General features: G+C 45.1%; 1 protein-coding gene and 1 pseudogene across 9 annotated transcripts; one reads left to right on the top strand and one right to left on the bottom strand.

Annotated features, from left to right (window-relative positions):
- Positions 1-1,133: 1,133 nt before the first annotated feature.
- On the top strand, positions 1,134-19,164 carry LOC308590136 (phospholipase A2 inhibitor NAI-like). 8 transcript variants are annotated; one of them, XM_081199864.1, is made up of 6 exons: positions 1,134-1,361; positions 13,605-13,728; positions 14,818-14,934; positions 16,162-16,317; positions 17,401-17,613; positions 18,562-19,164. In XM_081199864.1, the coding sequence occupies exons 2-6, from the start codon at positions 13,680-13,682 to the stop codon at positions 18,768-18,770; spliced, it is 744 nt and encodes a 247-aa protein (XP_081055990.1). In that variant the 5' UTR covers positions 1,134-1,361; positions 13,605-13,679; the 3' UTR covers positions 18,771-19,164. The 8 variants fall into 8 exon arrangements, with proteins under 8 accessions (XP_081055990.1, XP_081055989.1, XP_081055994.1 ...); XM_081199863.1 differs by lacking the exon at positions 1,134-1,361 and adding an exon at positions 7,523-7,626; XM_081199868.1 differs by lacking the exon at positions 1,134-1,361 and adding an exon at positions 7,708-7,843 and having other exon boundaries at positions 17,476-17,613.
- On the bottom strand, positions 2,379-7,736 carry LOC308590094 (THO complex subunit 2 pseudogene; annotated as a pseudogene). Its single transcript has one exon. The product of its transcript is annotated as a THO complex subunit 2 pseudogene (transcript).
- Positions 19,165-19,669: the final 505 nt, after the last annotated feature.

The raw sequence follows: 19,669 nt of genomic DNA, 5'->3' as shown, positions 1-19,669 counted from the left end.
AACTTAAAAACAAGATTAAAGTACAATATTAAAATGCAGCCTCATTTCAGTAGAAACGGAAAGCAAAAACTGTTTGTGGATGAAAACGCCAAATCTTCACCAAGGCCAACTATCCAGACTGGTCCTATGTGGGCCAGAAAAAAGCCAGGGAAGTCCCCAAATAGGAGTTCCATCACAGAAGGAAAAAGGAAAGAGGTGGAGGGGATCAAGTTGATTCCAAGCCAAAGGCCAGGCGGAACAACTCTTGTCATACAGGGCCTGCAGAAAGAAATCAGATCCTGCAGGGCCCTGGTCTCATGAGGCAGAGCGTTCTACCAGACCAGAATAGTGGTCTCCTAACAACTCTCAGCGCTACAAGAATCCCCAGTATTCTTTGGGGGAAGCCATGACAGTTTAAAGCGGTACCATGAAGCCAGTGTAGTGGTTAGCATGTGGGACTAGGTCGTGGGAGACCAGAGTTCAAATCCCCCACTTGGCCACAAAGATCACTTGGATGGCTTTAGGCCAACCACTGCCTCTCAGGCTAACCTACCTCGCAGGGTTGTTGTGGAGATAAATGAGGAGGGGGAGAAAGAACCACATCTGCCACCTTGAGCTCCTTGGAGAAAAAAGGTGGTCTATAAATGAAACAGATAGATGGATAGAGCATATAGTGCAAATTAGGTAACACACATGGTCATGGCTCATGATGGGGCCTGTTGTGATAATATTGGTACTGTCACCTGAATGTGAAAAGAACCTTAGAGGCTCTCTTCCGCTCATGCACTTCTTGCACCTCCGTGTCTTTTTAGTATTCTTATTAAATTTGTATGCCACCCTTCATCCGAAAATCCCAGGGCATCCCTCCATATAGGCCCTGGTTGGTGGAGCTTCAAGGATGCCTTTTATGGGCCTGTACCAGGGCCGGCCCACCCATGAGGCAACGTGTGGCTCCCCTCTTGTTCTTGATCTTCACTAGCTCTTTCTTCTCCGCAGGGCAGCATTTTTGTAGTTCGCCTCAGGTGCCAAAATGCCTTGGGCCGGCCCTGGTCAGGACAGTGCCTATGAAGTTCAGGCCCATCTCCCAGAATCCTTTGGGAGAAGCCATAACAGTTTAAACTGGTATTCTAGATCTCTAAATGTGGCGCGTCGGCGTGGCCTTAGGGGCTGCCTGCCGCCCAGAATTCATTCATTCGTTCTTCTTATTAATTTCATAAAGGCATACACTGCTCGGTTGTAAAAGATCTCAAAGCGGTTTGTAAAAAGAAGGCCCTCTCCCATGTGGCTGCTGCGGCCACTGTGCTTTTGAGGGTGGTGGGACAAGCAGTAGGGCTTGTTCCCCCTTGCCAAGGGCATCAATAGAGAAGGAGGAAGCCTTTCAGGTATTTAGGGCCTGAGCTGATTAGGACTTTAAGCGCATGAGCACCTTGAAATGGGCCCAGAAACAGACTGGCAAACAGTGCAGATGTTTTAAAATGAGCCTCGCAAAGTCTAATGGGGAGACTTCATTAGACCCATGGGCCAGAAGTCCCCCTACCTTGCTGTAGGAGACTGCTTTAACTCATTCCTATTCTTGGGGCAAAGATAGATAAATTCCTATCTCCAGTCCATCTCATCTTGCACATTTCTGTATTTCCCCCCTAAGCTTGCATTTCTGCCTGCAATTAAAATAACAACCAGCCCGACCTAGATGTGCTTGAAAACACAGAGCATAATGTACATTTACTATGAGGGTAGTCCAAGGACTGTCTTGAATTGTCCAGGCCCTCTAAGTGTCCCTATTTTCCAGGGACGTCCCGGATTTAGAGAAGCTGCCCCAGTTTCTGTTTTGATCCCGGAATGTCCTTATTTTCTTTAGGATGTCCCTATTTTCACTGATGAAATGTTGGAGGGCATGGAAACGTCCCTGTTTTGTTTTTTTAAGAACTAGCGATGGAGAACTTTGCTTTTTTTAAAAGCAAGCAAACTTAATTCACACCTCTCACTAATACCTCAGTCAGAATGTATACTTCAATTTTTGCAGTTCTTATGAGTTTTGTGAGTTTGCAACTCAAAAAATACACTAAAATGCATATTTCCTGATATGATAGGTTCAGAATTGCAAATACTGAGATAAAATACACATTTAATTGCAAATTTTCTTTTAAAAAAAAACCCAACAGCAACTCATATATTAATGGGGTTGAAAATGGACTTCTTAATGCATACTTGATATGGGTCCCATTGAAAATGACCCTTAAATCAGTTAGAAAAGCCAGCTCTTGATTCTATTTTAACTGGTGATATGCTGTGCACATAATATACAAGTCATTCTTATGCACGGCACAGAAACAATGCTCCCACTCCGTTTTAGTTATTGATATTAGAAACAATAAATAAAAACTGTATTTTAAATGAGGTAAATTCCAAAGGTTCAACAACTGTTTATTTGTTGTGTTTTCAAACACAGCAAATGTTTCAATTCCATCTGAAAAGGATTGCTGAAATCAGGCAGTATTTGGGTAACCTAATGTGGAACTCTGTCCACGTATAAAGTTCATTTGCACGATGGCAACAATTTGCAGCACAATGTGCTAAAATATGGAACGTGTAACACTTTCAGCCAGGTACTGAAAATAAATGTTTAAGAAGCTAAACAACAAAAATGCAGTAATGTACAACTCAACAATCAAATCTTCAGCAATGAGAGGGAAATAAAGCAGAGGACTGAATAACTTAAGGAGCTGCAGATGGGTCCTCTTCATTCGCAATCTTCTGTGCAATGTATATTCCAGGAAATACATATATGGTCACACCTCAGTATCTTCTCATTTTAAGAGAATACTTGGCAGCAACTCTGATAAGTGTTTCTTTTCTTCTTTTCCTCCAGTACTGTCCCGTTTCTCTTTTTTCTCTGTTTTCTCCTTATCATGTCTGGGCTCCTTTTTGCTACCAGAGCTTTTCTCCATCTTTTCAACTTTTACCGAGTCTCCTTTCTCTTTGCCTGAAGATTTTGATTTGCTTTTGTCCTTTTCCTTCTCATTGGAGCGAGGAGAATCAGCGGAGCTTTCACTCTTACTATGTTTGGAAGAACCAGTTGTTCCATTTTCCTCTTTGCGACGTTTGGTTGAATCCTGAGTCACTTCCCGATCACTATTTGAATGATCCCTTTTTCGATCTTTCCTTTCCTTTTCATCTTTCTTCTCTCTCTCTCTGGAGCTTTCCCTCGACTTGTCCAAATCTTTCTTGTCCACTTCTCTCTCTTTACTCATGGACAGTGTTGGAGTTGAGTGGTTAATGCAGTGCTTTGCTGAAGAGTCCTTGAGTTCGCTGAGGTTGTCCTTTACCGTTGAGGAATGTGATGGAATAGAATGGGTATCAACTTTACGACGTTTTTGTTCCCTTTCACACTCCGATGCTTCTGATCGGGGAACAGGTGACTTCAAGGACCCAACTACTGGAGCCTTCTCTCTTCCTCCTCTAGTGTTTTCCTTGGATTTCACATCCTTGGTTACTTCTCTCTCTCTGGACGGCTCCTTCTCTTTCTCCTTTTCCGCAGCTGACTTTGACTCAGCATTGGTCACAATGATCTTGGATTTTTCATCCTTTAACGACTTCTCTTCTCTCTTGTTCTTTTCCTTCTCTTTATCAGACTTAGGTGTCTTTTCCTTGCTATCTCTTGCTTTGTCTTCTTTGTTCACCCTTTCTTCCTTTGGTTTATCTTTCCCATCCTTCCCAAGTGTTTTGGCCTCAGGAGTGGCAGCTGGAGTTTTCTCTTTTTTCTCCTTCTCTTTTTCCTTCCCACATTTCTCTTTCTCTTCTTTTTCTTTTATAACTTTGCTGTTGAAAGCATTGCTACCATTGCTTGGGGTCAGCTTTGGTGTTGCACTGGCAGCTTTATTAATCACTTTAACAGCACCCTGAGATTTCTCCTTTAATAATTTCTCAGTCTCCTCAGCTGTGCTTTCTTCCAGTTTAGCTGCATTTACTGCAAGTGAAGAAGTAAGCCCAGCTCCCCCGGGCCCATTTTGCACTGTTGTAGGTACTGCATTCTTGGTGGGTGGGTCTTTGTGGTGGAAATCATTTTCAGGGATCATGCAATGCTTTCTATTTTTCAACTGTCCAGAATAGCCCATCGCTAATGCATATAGGTCAGGTCTCTTCTCTTTCTCCTCTTGGCAGATCTTATGGACTCTTCTCTCCAAAGCCTGGCCCAAGTTCAAAACTTTGGGGTACCATGGCAGGATTTTGATCAGCACTATCAGGATATTTCTGATGTGTGCATATTCACCGGTTTCCAGGCAGTGTACAGATGCCTTGGTTAACTTATAATGCCACTTGTGTACCACATGCCGAAAATTTTCATAATCTAACTGGTCAGCTTTGTTCCCACCATCAAAACCAGTTGCCCGTAATATGGTGAGGAAGCCGGGATAGTTGCCACACACCTTTTCATATATGGCTCTATCACTATGCCACCGAGTTACAGTAGCAAGCATGCAGCAGAGAAACCTGCCATATCGACTAGCTTCATTTTCAGTACAGCTGGCTACAGTATAGATTATATCAGAGAATACTCTGTCATAACAAAGAAGTGTTGAAAAGTTTGGTGTTTTCTGTTGATGCACCAGTTCCACAAAGCGAGCACAGTAAACAGCATCAATGGCAGAAAAGATACACCGAGGAAATATACACAACTGCAGAAATTTTGTTATAGTCTCATTTTTGGTGGACTTTGCAAGAAGCCAATTATCCTTTTCCAGCTTCAGTCTCTGCAGCACTCTTTGCACGTGATCTAACTGTTTCTTTTCCTCTTCAAGAAGCTTGTCCTGAAGAACTGTACAGCGCTCTTTTTCTTTTTTCTTTTTGTTCAGAGGCATTTCCGGGTTGTCATCAATAGCTTTCATCTGGACTTTGAGTTTGTTGACTTCCCGTTCGTAGCTGCTATGTGGCACAGCAAGGTCATACATTGTCAGTGACCAGAATGTAGCATAGAACTGTGGACTGATATCATCCCAGACCTTTGGGATGTGCAAGGAGATCACCGAGTCATGAACAGGGGCCATCACAAGCTCACACGCTGTAATGTATTTGTGAACTTTCTGCTGCTGTTTGTTCCCTTTCTCAGCCTTTTTCAATTCATCATATTTTGATGAAATGTGATGTGCATACATAGGTCGTGAAAGGAAAAATGCAGCATCGTGAGGGGTGTGGAACTCATTACAGAGAACGTCAATAGAAGGCACTCGCTTAATATAATCATCTGTGCTTAAATTGGACGCCAAAAATCCACCGAACTGTACCAGAGTATCATGGCACTGATCATAGAGCTTTCCCACCAGCTTCAAATGTTTCTCCCCTCCTTCTTGAAATATCACTCCGTTTCTCTGTTGAGCCATGAGAAGGCACAGTGGAAGGGCAAGATCGTGGTCCAAAAGTGCATCTTTTAATCTCTGAGAAGATTTCTTAGTGTTTCTGATCTGCCCAAAATATCCACCCTCTGCTTTCAGCTGCTCTCCCCCAGTCATGGCCTCTAGCTGGTCCATTGTCATCTCTTCAGTGATTTCTATTCCAGCCATTTTTTGTACCACCTCTTTCAAAATAAGCAGGTCAAAGCTTTTTCCAGCCTTTAGCTGGTTTGCCACATACTGAAGTAGACCAGCTAGTTCTATAGGGTATTTTCGAAAAACAGCACCAGAGAAGCTAGCTAAACTTTGAAGCCAACTGGAGATTGTGGTGTCATCGTGTTTCATCCTCTCCTTCTCAGGATTAGCCAGTGCTTCAATTATGCAATATGCCAAGACATCATAGTTCAATGAAGTGAGGTATTTCAATGAGTCGACAACTGGGGTGATTAAATTATCATACTTCTGTATCTGAGACAAAATATAATCAAATAAAATGGTTGGGTTGCTGTGGCTCAGTTTTCCTATTTGTCTTCCAGATGGCTTTACGTTTTCCTTGGTTAAACGCTTCATAATGTGTTTGGCTCGGTCAATTGTCTGAGCTTTAACTCTCACCAGCAGTGGGTGACTATTGTATGTTTCATTCTTCCACTGTCCATAGAGGCGATACCGATACTGGTATGGAAATGTTTTAAACATCCCCCAGAGTTCCTCAGAGATGCATGCATTACAATCCATCAAAGAAAGAGAAGGAAGCAAAACCTGGTCGGTAATACTCAGCAAACAGCTGAATAATAAGTCCATTTTCTCTTTATCCTTTTGCTTGCCTGCATCTGCTTGGTGCTCTTTCATAAATGCTTTTCCAAGACGCACTACTTTTGAAAACAATATGGGGTCATGAGAGAGATGGGGGCCAAGGTAACAAAGCATGTTGATCACTTCCTTGCTTAACTCTTCAAAACTTTCTACTTGCTTGGGTGCTCTCTTGTTTTGCAAAGGAAAAATTGGTGTCCCTTTGGCACCTTTGGGTACTCCAACTCTTCGGTAGAGAGGTTCAATCATCACATGAAGAAGGTGACAAAGAGCAACAGCAATAGGTTTGTGTGAAGTTGCATAAAATGGAGGCATCTGGTCCATAATGTTTTGTGCATGTTGCCAGTCACCAATTTTTAACATTGCTTCTAATAAGCCCAGTTTCTGGTTATCAGGTGGTTTTTCTGTTTTCTCCTCTTCCTTTTCCTTATCTTTCTCTTCAGTCTTTTCAGAAGATAATACAACAACTGTAAGCTTCCTCACAACTAGTTTGGCTTCTCCAATTTCTTGTTTATGTTCTTCAATAATAGTGTTGTCTGCTGGAAGGAGATGTACATAAAGGTCTTCCAAATCTATCAGATTGCTTTGCAAAAGTACTGCAGCAACTCTATACAAAGAAACAGGTGTCTCTCCATTTGGCTCCTGATAACACTTGAATTTGAATCCAAGGATATGGCAGAGTGTTTGAGGTTCACACATGTACATGTAAGATTCTATCAAAGGTACAAAGAATTCATCATACTCTGGCCTGCATTCATAGACTTCTAAAATAATATCCAACACTCTATTGGGATCAAGGTTGAAACACCCTATTAAAGATTTGATATTTTCTAAGATCAGCTCACTAGTGATATTGCCAGATAAATCTTGGCCCAGTTCAGCAATCAGTTTTGCATAACCTTCATTCTCTTCTCTTAATAAATTGAATTTCTGTTGCTTATAGAAAAGTTTTGTCTTGATTTTCACAGATTTCTGATTAAACTGCTGAGACTGCTTGATCAGCCCTAATGATTCTAATGTTTCTGGGTCCAGACGTTCTTTTAGTATAGTATCTGAAACCAAGTACAAACATGCTGACACCAACTGCATGAACTGATCCCTCTTGCTTTTTTCTTCTAAGCAACTAGTTTCAATATCCAAAATGCAAAAGACATCTGCCAGGATGGAGGGCATGTCTTCCCGCAATTCTATTACATCCTTCAAAACACTGGATGCTTGGTCATGCTTTAGGTTTCCCTTGACAACATGGGATGCAAGCTCGTATAAAGCCTGCTGGATACCTCTGAAAGTGACATTTTCAGACAGATTACGACAACGCTGCAAGAATTCGGTCTTGCCCGATTTGTCCCAGTTCTTGATCCATTCGGCAGGAACAGCCGCCGCCCTGGATGGCACCGCCGAGGCCGCTGCTCCCGCCGCCATTTTCGTGGCGTGGCGCCGAAAGCCGGAGGTCAGAGGGGACGAGCATGACGGGAAAGTGGGCGGCGAAGGAGGACGAGGACGGGGAGGAGGGAGAGGCGGCTTTCGAAGGCGGGCGAACCTGGGCTCCCTCTGCGACATGGCGCGGACTAGAAGCAGGGGCAGCGCGGGGCTCCCCCGGGAGGAACGGCACCAAAGCGGATGCCTACTCTCGAGGAAGACTCCAGCCGCTTTGCAGGGAACTGAAGGCGAGCTCAAAACACCTTCCAATCCCTTTAAGCTGTGGCAACAGCCACCCACCCTCCTTGAGTTTGTAGCGGGGGAGGGGAGGGGGACATACTGAAAGGGAGAAAGAGTGCGTGCCAAAGTTTGCGGGGTCCCCACTTAGAAGCCCCCCAAAACACACGCGCGCACCTGCAGCTGGCTTTAGCCTCCCTCCTTGCTGAAAGCAGTCCTGCAGCTGCTGCTGCTTTCGTGATTCTGGCTTCTTCTTCCTCTCCCGTATTTCTGCTTCTTTCAACCATCTGCAAAAGGGGGGAAAGGCTGCAGCTTAGCGGCGAAGCACACGCATTGCACGCAAACCGTACCAGATTTAATCCCCAGCATCCTGGGAACGCCTTCCTTTCTGCAAAGCTGGAGGGCCGCTGCCGGTCAGTGCTGACAGTACTGAGCTCGATGGAGCAGTGGTCTGATGCTTGGTGTGATGCAGTTTCGAGAGTGATTAGGCCGGCATTACGGGTGAGGTTTGCAGAGTCTCACTTCCGTGCCCTGAGGACCAACATCCAGGCAAGCCCAACAAGGTTGTGGTTTGTTTAAAAGGCATTGATGCTGGCAGTTCCAAACCTTGCAGAAGCTGGTATCATTTTTTAAACAGACTATCTTGAAACTGTGCCCAGTTTTTCTGTCTTGCAAGGAAAATGTACACTGTTTATTTCAATGACATATCAATATCTGATGCCAGTATTGTATTGTTGGCCTCTGTCTGTCACAGGAGGCGATGGAGAGCACCTTTGTGGGTGAGGTCAAGCTGTTGGAAGGTTGCAGCTGATTTCTCTTAATGTTTTTGCACTTGTGTGCATTGCTGTTTTAGTGTGGTTGGCACCAGGCAACCATCTCCACTGCATTTGTTTTGGCACCAACTTAGTTTAAAATGTTTTTATAATAATAATAATAATAATAATAATAATAATAATAATAATAATAATAATAATAATAATAATTTTATTATTTACACCCTGCCCATCTGGCTGGATTTCCCAAGCCACTCTGGGCGGCTTCTAACAAAGTATTAAAATACAGTGGTCTGTTAAACATTAAAAGCTTCCCTAAACAGGGCTGCCTTCAGATGTCTTCTAAAAGTCTGGTAGTTGTTCTTCTCTTTGACATCTGGTGGAAGGGTGTTCCACAGGGCGGGCGCCACTACCGATAAGGCCCTCTGCCTGGTTCCCTGTAACTTGGCTTCTCACAGTGAGGGAACCGCCAGAAGGCCCTCGGCGCTGGACCTCAGCGTCCGGGCAGAACGGTGTGGGTGGAGACGTTCCTTCAGGTATACTGGACCGAGGCCGTTTAGGGTCCTGGTTGTTAGTTCTTCAAGGATGCCTTTTATGGGCCTGTACCAGGGCCGGCCCACCCATGAAGCAACATGTGGCATCAACCTCGGGTGGCAGGATCAACGGGGGCAGGAGATCCTGAAGCTCCCCTCTTGTTTCTGACCTTGACTAGCTCCTCCTCCTTTGCAGGGCAGAGGGTGGCATTTTTGTAGTTTGCCTCAGGCACCAAAATGCCTTGGGCCGGCCCTGGTCAGGACAGTGCCTATGAAGTTCAGGCCCATCTCCCAGAATCCTTTGGGGGAAGAAGCCATAACTGTTTAAACTGGTATTCTAGATCTCTAAATGCGGGGCATCGGTGTGGCCTCAGGGGCTGCCTGCCACAGAGAATTCATTCGTTTGTTCTTATTAATTTCATAAAGGCATATACTGCTCGGTTGTAAAAGATCTCAAAGTGGTTTGTGAAAAGAAGGCCCTCTCCTGTGTGGCCCCTGCTGCCACTGTGCTTTTGAGGGTGGTGGGACAAGCAGTAAGGCTTGTTCCCCCTTGCCAAGGGCGTCAAGAGGGAAGGAGGAAGCCTTTCAGGTATTTGGGGCCTGAGCTGATTAGGACTTTAAGCGCATAAGCACCTTGAAATGGGCCCAGAAACAGACTGGCAAGCAGTGCAAATGTTTTAAAATGAGCTTCGCAAAGTCTAATGGGGAGACTTCATTAGACCCATGGGCCAGAAGTCCCCCTACCTTGCTGTAGGAGACTGCTTTAACTCATTCCTATTCTTGGGGCAAAGATAGATAAATTCCTATCTCCAGTCTATCTCATCTTGCACATTTCTGTATTTCCCCCCTAAGCTTGCATTTCTGTCTGCAATTAAAACAACAACCAGCCCGACCAAGATGTGCTTGAAAACACAGAGCATAATGTACATTTACTATGAGGGTAGTCCAAGGACTGTCTTGAATTGTCCATACCCACCAAGTGTCCCTATTTTCCAGGGACGTCCCGGATTTAGAGAAGCTGCCCCAGTTTCTGTTTTGATCCCGGAATGCCCCACTTTTCTTTAGGATGTCCCGGGTGGCGCTGTGGGCTAAACCACAGAGCCTAGGACTTGCCGATCAGAAGGTTGGCGGTTCGAATCCCTGCGACGGGGTGAGCTCCCATTGCTCGGTCCCTGCTCCTGCCAACCTAGCAGTTCGAAAGCACGTCAAAGTGCAAGTAGATAAATAGGTACTGCTACGGCGGGAAGGTAAACGGTGTTTCCGTGTGCTGCTCTGGTTCGCCAGAAGCGGCTTAGTCATGCTGGCCACATGACCTGGAAGCTGTATGCCGGCTCCCTCGGCCAATAAAGCGAGATGAGCGCTGCAACCCCAGAGTCGGTCACAACCGGACCTAATAGTCAGGGGGTCCCTTTACCTTTATTTTCACTAGTGAAATGTTGGAGGTTATGGAGTTATCCAACACGCCCTGCCTCCTTACTGTCTGATGGCAAACCTGTATAGGGAAGGTTTTTAAAGGTTTAATGTTTTATTATGCTTTTATATATGTTGGAAGCTGCTCTGAGTGGCTGGGGCAACCCAGTAATATGTGTGAGATATAAATATTAAAATTATCATCATGGAATGGGACGTCCCTATTTTCATTGGGGAAATCTTGGAGGGTATGGAAACGTCCTTGTTTTGTTTTTTAAGGACTAGTGATGGAGAACTTTGTTTTTTTAAAAAGCAAACAAACTTACCGTATTTTTCGCTCCATAGGACGCACTTTTTCCCTCCTAAAAAGTAAGGGGGAAAGTCTGTGCGTCTTATGGAGCGAATGTGTGTTCCCTGGAGCCAAATCGCTGTTGTCCTGTGCTCCTGGGCTGCTCTTTGGGGGTGGGGGGAGGAGCCACGGTGCTCTGCCCGCAGCCTCTGCTTTCCCCGAAGTCCCGACAAGGTTTGCAAGCAGAGGGAAGGCTGTGCGCTCCCGGGCTGCTCTTTGGGGGTGGGGGGAGGAGCCACACTGCTCTGCCTACAGCCTTTGCTTTCCCCTGAAGTCCCGACAAGGTTTGCAAGGTTTGCAAGCAGAGGGAAGATTGTGTGCTGCTGGGGTGCTTTTTGGGGGTGGGGGGTGGGGAACTACACTGCTCTGCCTATAGCCTTTGCTTTCCCCTGAAGTCCCGACAAGGTTTGCAAGCAGAGGGAAGGCTGTGTGCTGCTGGGCTGCTCTTTGGGGGTGGGGGGAGGAGCCACACTGCTCTGCCTACAGCCTTTGCTTTCCCCTGAAGTCCCGACAAGGTTTGCAAGCAGAGGGAAGATTGTGTGCTGCTGGGGTGCTTTTGGGGGGTGGGGGGTGGGGAGCTACACTGCTCTGCCTACAGACTTTGCTTTCCCCTGAAGTCCTTGCAAGGTTTGCAAGCAGAGGGAAGGCTGTGTGCTGCTGGGGTGGAGGGTGGGGGGTGGGGAGCAGCAAATTGCTGTCTCTCAGTGCCTCCTAATTCAACTGCAAAGGATTGCCTAACTGGATTCTGAGCTCCATTTGAAGTTTAAAAATAGTAAGTTTGGGGATTTCTTCAAGTAGCAGTTTTGGGGAAATAGTCATAAATACATGCAAAGGATCTCCACAAACCAGTAATAGTAATTTCAGCTAAAACTGAGCAGGTATCTGGCTCAGGAACAGTTTAAACTGCACAGCTATAACCAGACATCCTGTGTGTGTGTGGACCATGTTCCTAGTAGCTAATCTTTACTGCTGAAAAGAGGCTCTGATATTCCACTCCAACTCTATAATTCATTATACAAATTCTTACAAGTACAGTCCACCTATACTAAACCAAAAACATTGTGTTCTCTTGGTATTGAATGGAAGCTATTTATCTGCCCTCTTTTCCTCCTCTGTTCTTTGCTCAGTCACTCCATTTTGAATCTTCCTTTCAAAACAACCATGCCTGTTTTGAGAAAACTTCAGAGATTTAGGAACTGGAGCACAATCATTTGATCTTTAGCTTCACAGTATTTTAATATTCTTTTGGAAGCTGCCCAGAGTGGCTGGGGAGGCCCAGCCAGATGGGCGGGGTATAAATAATAAATTATTATTATTATTATTATTATTATTATTATTATTATTATTATTATTATTATTATTATCTTTTTGCTGTTCCTCCATACTCCCAAGCACTTCTCATTTGCACAGCCCTGGTTTCTCTCCCTGACTATTAATATTCTTGATTAGTAACAGTAAAATGCTCAAATTTTAGTTTTTGTGACTGCTGCCAATACTGACTTCCCAGTGATAATGAAAACAGCTACATTATAATGGAATGTGTCCTTTTTCCATTCTCATCATTATATACCATGGCTCGCTTTAAAGCAGCAAAGTGGACAGGAGCCACACACTTTGCTGTTTTAAATAGTTTAGTACAAAATTTGAGTCAGATTTTTTTCCTTGTTTTCCTGCTCTAAAAACTTGGTGCGTCTTTTGGTCAGGAGCGTCCTATGGAGCGAAAAGTACGGTAATTCACACCTCTCTCATTAATACCTCAGTCAGAATGTATACTTCAGATTTTGCATTTCTTATGAGTTTTGTGATAGTTTTCGGCTCAAAAAATGTACCAAAATGCATATTTCCTGATATGCTAGGTTCAGAATTGCGAATATTGAGATAAAATACACATTTAATTGCAAATTTTCATATATATTTCTTAAAAAACCCAACAGCAACTCATATATTAATGGGGTTGAACTGGACTTCTGAATGTACACTTGATATGGGTCACATTGAAAATGACCCTTAAATCAGTTAGAAAAGCCAGCTCTTGATTCTATAGCTGTTGCTGCTCATGTTCTGCAGGCTGTGATGATCTTCCATCCCAGGAATTTCATATGGAAATATAAAAATATATTTCTTCCTCATGGAACATCTCTGCTGTCATCATCTGTCAAATGTTCTAATTTATTAATATAATATAATATAATATAATATAATATAATATAATATAATATAATATAATATAATATATAATATATACATCATTATCATTGCATTATTCGTATTTATTACTCACACTACACAAAAACATCTGTGGATAGGTTATAGCATGTGGGAAGGGAGTCTGACATTCATGGAGCAATCACTGAGAAGACCCTCAACTGAGTTGTCCTCCAAACGTGTAAGAAAGTGGATATTTCGCTGATCTTATTCCTCAGGCTGGATTATAGGAAGGCAAGTGTTCATTCAGATATTTGAGGTCCAAGTTATTGAATGGGATAAGGGTTAGGAGTTTCCACATCTTACACACACACAAACACACAAACAAACAAACAAACAAACCCACATGGTAAACATTCTGCCAAGTGAGGAGAATTGTATCATCCCTCTGCTTCTGAAGATTATGAGCAAGTCACAGTTTACACCTTGTCAAATGTTTACATGCACACTGTGGGAAGTTGCCATTTGACACGCAGACATTTCCCTCTGCATACTCTTGCAGGCTCTTGGTGCCAGAAAATTTGTTTCACCATAGAGAGTTTCTCCATTGCTTGTCCCCTGTGGTAGTCCCACCAGGATGCAGACTCTCCTGAGATCTTTCCTCTTCTTCGTACTTCTGACCAAGGGTAAGAAGTAGCTGGGAGCAAGTTGGAGATGGGCATGCAAGACGGATAATATGCTGGGTGTTTGTTGTCACAGAGTTGGAAGGAAAGAATTAAAAATCTCCTGAGTAGAGGCTCTTTAGAGTCTGTGTTTCCAAAAAATCTTGAAAGAAGGGTCACGACTTGGTGGCAGAGCACCTGCTTTGCATGCAGAATGTCTCAGAGTCAGTCCCTGGCATCCCCAAGTAGAGCTGGGAGGGAACTCATCCCGAGAGGGCTGCTGTCAGTCAGTGTAAACAATACTGAGCTAGGGAGGCCAAAGGTCTGGCTTCAGTGGTCTGGCCTGCTGATCCCCCTTCTAATTCCTGGCTCCAGCACAGATTCCATTCTTGGAATCATTGAGCTAGCTTTCTGGTGAGGCCCTCTAAGTATGGGTCATTAAGGTAACAAAAGAAGTGGCTCTGTGTAGTTAGAAAGACAAAGGCCAGATTTGAGAGTTGAGTTATGTGAGCTAGTGGCTGGAAGCAAAGCTGAAGGCTGGGAAGCCAGCAAGACTCTACTTGAATCCAAGGCTGCAGCTAGACTCTTTTGGGGTGCTAATGCTGTGAACCCCTCCACTGCAGGCTCTCGTTGTATATATGTGTAAATAAACCATATACAGTGGTACCTTGGTTCTCGAACTTAATCTGTTCTTGGAGTCCGTTAGACTCCTGGAACTGTTCGAAAACCGAGGTGTGGCTTCCGATGGGCAGCAGGAGCTTCCTGCACTCAATTTGAAGCTGCAGAAGCCGCGTTGAACGTTCGGGTTCCCAAAAATGTTCGCAAACTGGAACACTTCCAGGTTTGCGGTGTTCGGGAGTCCATTTGTTCGGGAGTCGATTTGTTTGGGAGCCAAGCCATTTGACAACCAAGGTTGCACCATAAAGGCACCACAGTCTCCACTGTCCCTCATCCCAAAGGAAACACGAACCTTGGGGAAGCGCCAGGAACCCCTGGAATCTCACAATGTTTGGAGATTGGGATGGCAAGCAACCATGCAATGCTTAAAGAAGTCAAGAGGGTTAGCGCTATTTTATACCCCTACAAAAGGATCACTTTTCTTCCTTCTTCCAGGTAATTCTTTGGAGTGTGAAACTTGTACTGATGTTGGCACCAGCTGCATGGGCAGGAAGAAGACCTGTGTTGAGGGCCAAGATACTTGCATTGTTGTGTTTCTTGAAAGTATTATAGGTAAGTGTAAAGGGACACACACAATTAAACCCACCAAACCAGGAAAGGACCACACACAAAGAGAGGAAAACACTGTCAGGGTGGAACGATAGAAAAAGGTTTATTTCAAGCTTAAGCAAGAAAGAGGCACAGAGAGTTAACGCCCCAAGATTCTGCACACCAAGCAAATGCAAGAAGCTCATTTTTATCTACAAAGTTTCACATGAACAATACATGTTATGAATATGCATTACTTGAGGGATCCTCTGCACACGTGTACATTTTCATTGGTTACAGAAACATGCTCCTATCTTCATTAAACAATGCCACGGCAGCGGGGAACTTTTCATCAAAGTTGCGTTCTCATACCCTCCTTTTCTCAGATGAAAACAGGGACGTCCTAAGGAAATGCGGGACATTCCGGGATCAAATCAGAAACCGGGACGGCTTCTGTAAATCCGGGACTGTCCCTGGGAAATAGGGACACTTGGAGGGTCTGCATTCTTTAGCTGATTCTACTATCCCATATAAATGTTGCATTCTCTACTGCCCACCTTATCAAGCTGTCTTGAATCACAAGAGTTCCCATTCCTCTGCTTTGTCCCAAGGCCTGTAGCTCTGCCAACAGATAGAGAAGCCTTGCGGCTTCCAGGGGGCCAGGAGGGGGGGTTAGGCTTGCAAAGAAGAGAAAAATATAATTTATTCACAAGGGGGAGAGGAGGGAGAAGAGAAAAACCTCAGTTTTTAAAAGCAGAGGAGAGAAGGCCATTTGTAAGGTAAAGGTAAAGGGACCCCTGACCATTAGGTCCAGTCGTGGCCGACTCGGGGGTTGCAGCGCTCATGTCGCTTTATTGGCCGAGGGAGCCGGCATACAGCTTCCAGGTCATGTGGCCAGCATGACTAAGCCGCTTCTGGCGAACCAGAGCAGCACACGAAAACGGCGTTTACCTTCCCGCCGTAGCAGTACCTATTTATCTACTTGCACTTTGACGTGCTTCCGAACTGCTAGGTTGGCAGGAGCAGGGATTGAGCAATGAGAGTTCACCCCGTCATGGGGATTCGAACCACCGACCTTCTGATCGGCAAGTCCTAGGCTCTGTGGTTTAACCCACAGCGCCACCCGCATCCCTAGGCCATTTGTTCCTTACCCCTATTCACATCAACCACTCTTAATATTGTGTGAAATAAGGTGGATGCTTTCATTTCATTGTGACTGGATGAACCTCTTTCTCTTCCCTTCTTCTGCAGATGGCAAGGTGCTTCAGACTGTAGTGAAAGGCTGCGCACCCTCTTACAAGTGCAGTTATCCCCCAAAGCACATGACTATAGGGAAAGGGAAAAGCATAAGGACCAGTCTGAGCTGTTGCACTGGCAAGGACTGTGCATTGATAGTCCCTCCACGCTGTAAGTGCATATATTTTCTCTTCCCCCTGTCCTACCACCACTAATTCCTTTTCATAGAATCATAGAATCTTAGAGTTGAAAGGGACCTGAGGGTCATCTAGTCCAGCCCCCTGCAACGCAGGAATCTCAGCTAAAGCATCCATGACAGATTGCCATAGCTTTTGGCAACGCTGCAATCCGAAGGTTGCATCGCATTGAGAGCCAGTGTGGCGCAGTGGTTAGAGTGCTGGGCCAGGTCTTGATCCCCCGGTGACTCACCTCCCTGTCTCGCCCGAAGGCAAGCACTCCTCCTGCGAGTACTCAGGTCTCTCCTTCTCTCAGACCTCAGTCTCTGCAGCTTGGGAGATGTCGGTGGGTTATTAGACCCAGAGGCCGCCTCAGACTCTCCTGACCCAATTGGTAGTGGAGCAGCTGTAAGTGATTGCCCAGCTGGAGGCAACGAGGTAATCCCCGCATCTGGAGCCAGGGCAGGCTCAGGCACCTGACTTGGCCCAGCTGGTGCTTGTTGCAGGGGAACCTGTGCGGACTGGGTCTCTTCAGAATCGGGCCCCAGACTAGGTTCAGCTGCCACCTGAGGCAAAGGATCCGGTGCGGACTGAGACTCCCCTGGTTCCGAGTCTGAGCCCGAGTCCCAGGCCATCACAGGGTTATGGGTTCAAGCCCCACATTGAGCAAAAGATTCCTGCTTTGCAGGGGGTTGGACTGGATGATCCTCGCGGTCCCTTCCAACTCTATGAGTCTATGATCTTGGAGACCAAGGTTCAAATCCCTGCTCAGCCATGAAGCTCACTGGGTGCCCTTAGGCCAGTCACCATCTCCCAGCCTAGCCTACTTTACAGGGTTGTTGTGAGGCTTAAATGAAGAGTGGGTGAACCACGCCACCTTGTGCTCGTGGGAAATGTGGTATAGAAATTTAAATATTATTATTGTTGTTGTTGTTGTTTATTAATAATTAATAATTTCATTGCACTTGTTGCTGGATTCATAAATTGATGACCATCATAAACCTGAGTAGGATTTATTCTCAGTGACTTGAGTCCTGGGGTGGGGTGTGTTTGTGCAAATTGGTTGTTTCTGCTGTAGCATCTCTGTTGCTTTCTTCTCCAATCCTTCGGACTGAGAATCTTCTCCACTACCCCACCCCGTCCCTGCTTTCAGCGCAACGAATAAATCCGAAAGCCAATGGAAAGCAGTGTCCTTCCTGCTACTCTTGGTCTGGCACATGCAATGCAGATATGGTGAACTGTACTGGACCGGAGAGGTTCTGCTTTGATGTGCTCTCACGCTCAAAAGCCGGTAAGATGCAGTGCTCCTTTTCAGTCCCAAACCCCCATGCATTTTATAGCTGTACTGGTTTAGGATTGATGCGGCGCATGGAAGAAATGGGTGTTGCTGCATTTCAGAAAATATAAGGGGATGCTTCTACCAGAAAAGGGAGGTGATCACCCCACACTTGGAGAAAGGATCATGGCTCAGTGCATGAACTTTTACTTTGCATGCCAAAGATCCCGAGTCAAATCCAAAGAACCACAGGCTAGTTTGGAGGGGCTGTTACCGGCAATTACAATTCCTTTCTAATCTGTGGGATATGATCCATGAGAGGCAGTCAAGAACAACATTCCTTGTAATGCTAGAGAAGACATGTGAGGGAATGTTTGGTCCAGCCAGTCGAAACTTCCTGTTCCTCCTGGCTGGAGCATCCTTCCTTTTACATGTGACTAGAGGTGGGCATGACCTAACCTGTCCAGGTAACAAAAGAACGAGTCACGCAGCACACCTCCCTCTTTTTGACTTCCTTCTTCGTTTGACCAGCTTCTAGCTAGGACCGCTCTGCTAGCTCTCAGCTAGCAGAAGCACTGGGATTATTCCCCCATATGGAGTAGATCCACATGTACATATTTGTAACTTAGTCTGCCTTCAGGAATCCAACTGTGAACTGATGTGAGTAAACCTCTTTTATTGCCTTTGAATAAGACTGTCGCGTCTTTATTCTTTTAAGAGGGATTCAAGGGAATTTACCAGGAACGTACAATTCAATCTGAGACCGATTGAATTGTATAATAGTGAGAGGCTCACACAAGCCTGCAACCAGCTATCTGCCGTGCATATAAAAGGGGGAATGTAACTCTGCTACATAAAGGAACTTGCTGATACAAGTTAGGAAGGATATTAATAAACAATATATCCTCTCCTGCCACCCTGAACATTCCCACATAATCAGCCCATCTCATCTTCCGTTTCCAGATGGAGAATTCAGAGACATAATTATGAAGGGCTGCACTATCAAGTCTACCTGTGCTGCAATGAACAAAGGCATACCTCCCATTTTGGAAGAAAAAGATACTATTGTCGTAAATGCCAGGTGTACCCCAGATCCTTCTAGGGGATCTCGATCCTCTGGGCTCTACCTGCCAATCTTCTCTGGGCTCCTGTTCCTGAAGATCCCCTGGTAAAAGGCACCTGCGAGAAACTTGCACCATCTCTGCATTCATTCCCTGCTCTGCTTAACACTTTTTCTTAATGACACTTAGCCTTCCAGATAGAGGAACTCTCCACACATCTGTTTGCCCTGCCGCTTCCTCCCAGGGAAACCCAATATTCAGCAATGAATCAGAAGAAATTGGTTTTCCCGTGGTTTGCTGTTTGTGCTGATTTAGCACCAAAGAGCGGGTTTTCCAGAGGAAAGCAGCAGTGCAAAGGTGAAACCGCTCAGACCCATGCCTAGAAAGTGTGGGGCAAGCAGAAAACCACTATGTCCCATGCATTCCAGGCAAGTGTGGATGAGCCCAGTTTCCTTGTTTTCCTCAGTGAAAATAGCAACCAGGAATAAAGCAAATAAAACATGAATGCATGCTTCATTTTTGTTTTTGTTTTTTAACTGACTCTAAATTAGCATCTCTGCATTCATTTATGCTTCTCTTTTGTTCATTCACCACTTTCTCTGAATGCAGTTTGGCTCTCTCGAAGGTTAAACACAGTGTTTTTTGGATACACACCCACCCACCCACCCACACCAATTTATATATATAAATTGAGTTGCCAATATTCATATATTGATAAAAATGCCAGCATACTGTGAGTACTATCAGAAATAAATCCAAATGAAGTGTGTGTTTGTGTGTATGTGTGTGTATTTATTTATTTATATGACCCCCTCACATGTTAAACAGCCTTGGTCCAGTATACGTAAAGGAGCGTCTCCACCTCCATCATTCTGCCCGGACACTGAGGTCCAGCAGTGAGGGCCTTCTGGCGGTTCCCTCGCTGCAAGAAGCCAAGTTACAGGGAAGCAGGCAGAGGGCCTTCTCGGTAGTGGCGCCCGCCGTGTGGAATGCCCTCCCACCAGTTGTCA

Source organism: Podarcis bocagei (genome assembly GCF_964188305.1).
Source record: "Podarcis bocagei genome assembly, chromosome: 7".
In the NCBI taxonomy this organism is placed as follows: domain Eukaryota; kingdom Metazoa; phylum Chordata; class Lepidosauria; order Squamata; family Lacertidae; genus Podarcis; species Podarcis bocagei.
Note: the sequence above shows the minus strand (reverse complement) of the source record. Positions and strands in the feature narration are given on the sequence as shown.

Excerpts from the sequence above, each read along its gene's own strand:
- LOC308590136 (XM_081199864.1), top strand. The coding sequence starts at position 13,680 with ATGCAGACTCTCCTGAGATCTTTCCTCTTCTTCGTACTTCTGACCAAG. Across the intron at positions 13,729-14,817 it reads CTTCGTACTTCTGACCAAGG|GTAATTCTTTGGAGTGTGAA; the intron begins GTAAGAAGTAGC and ends TCCTTCTTCCAG. Across the intron at positions 14,935-16,161 it reads GTTTCTTGAAAGTATTATAG|ATGGCAAGGTGCTTCAGACT; the intron begins GTAAGTGTAAAG and ends CTTCTTCTGCAG.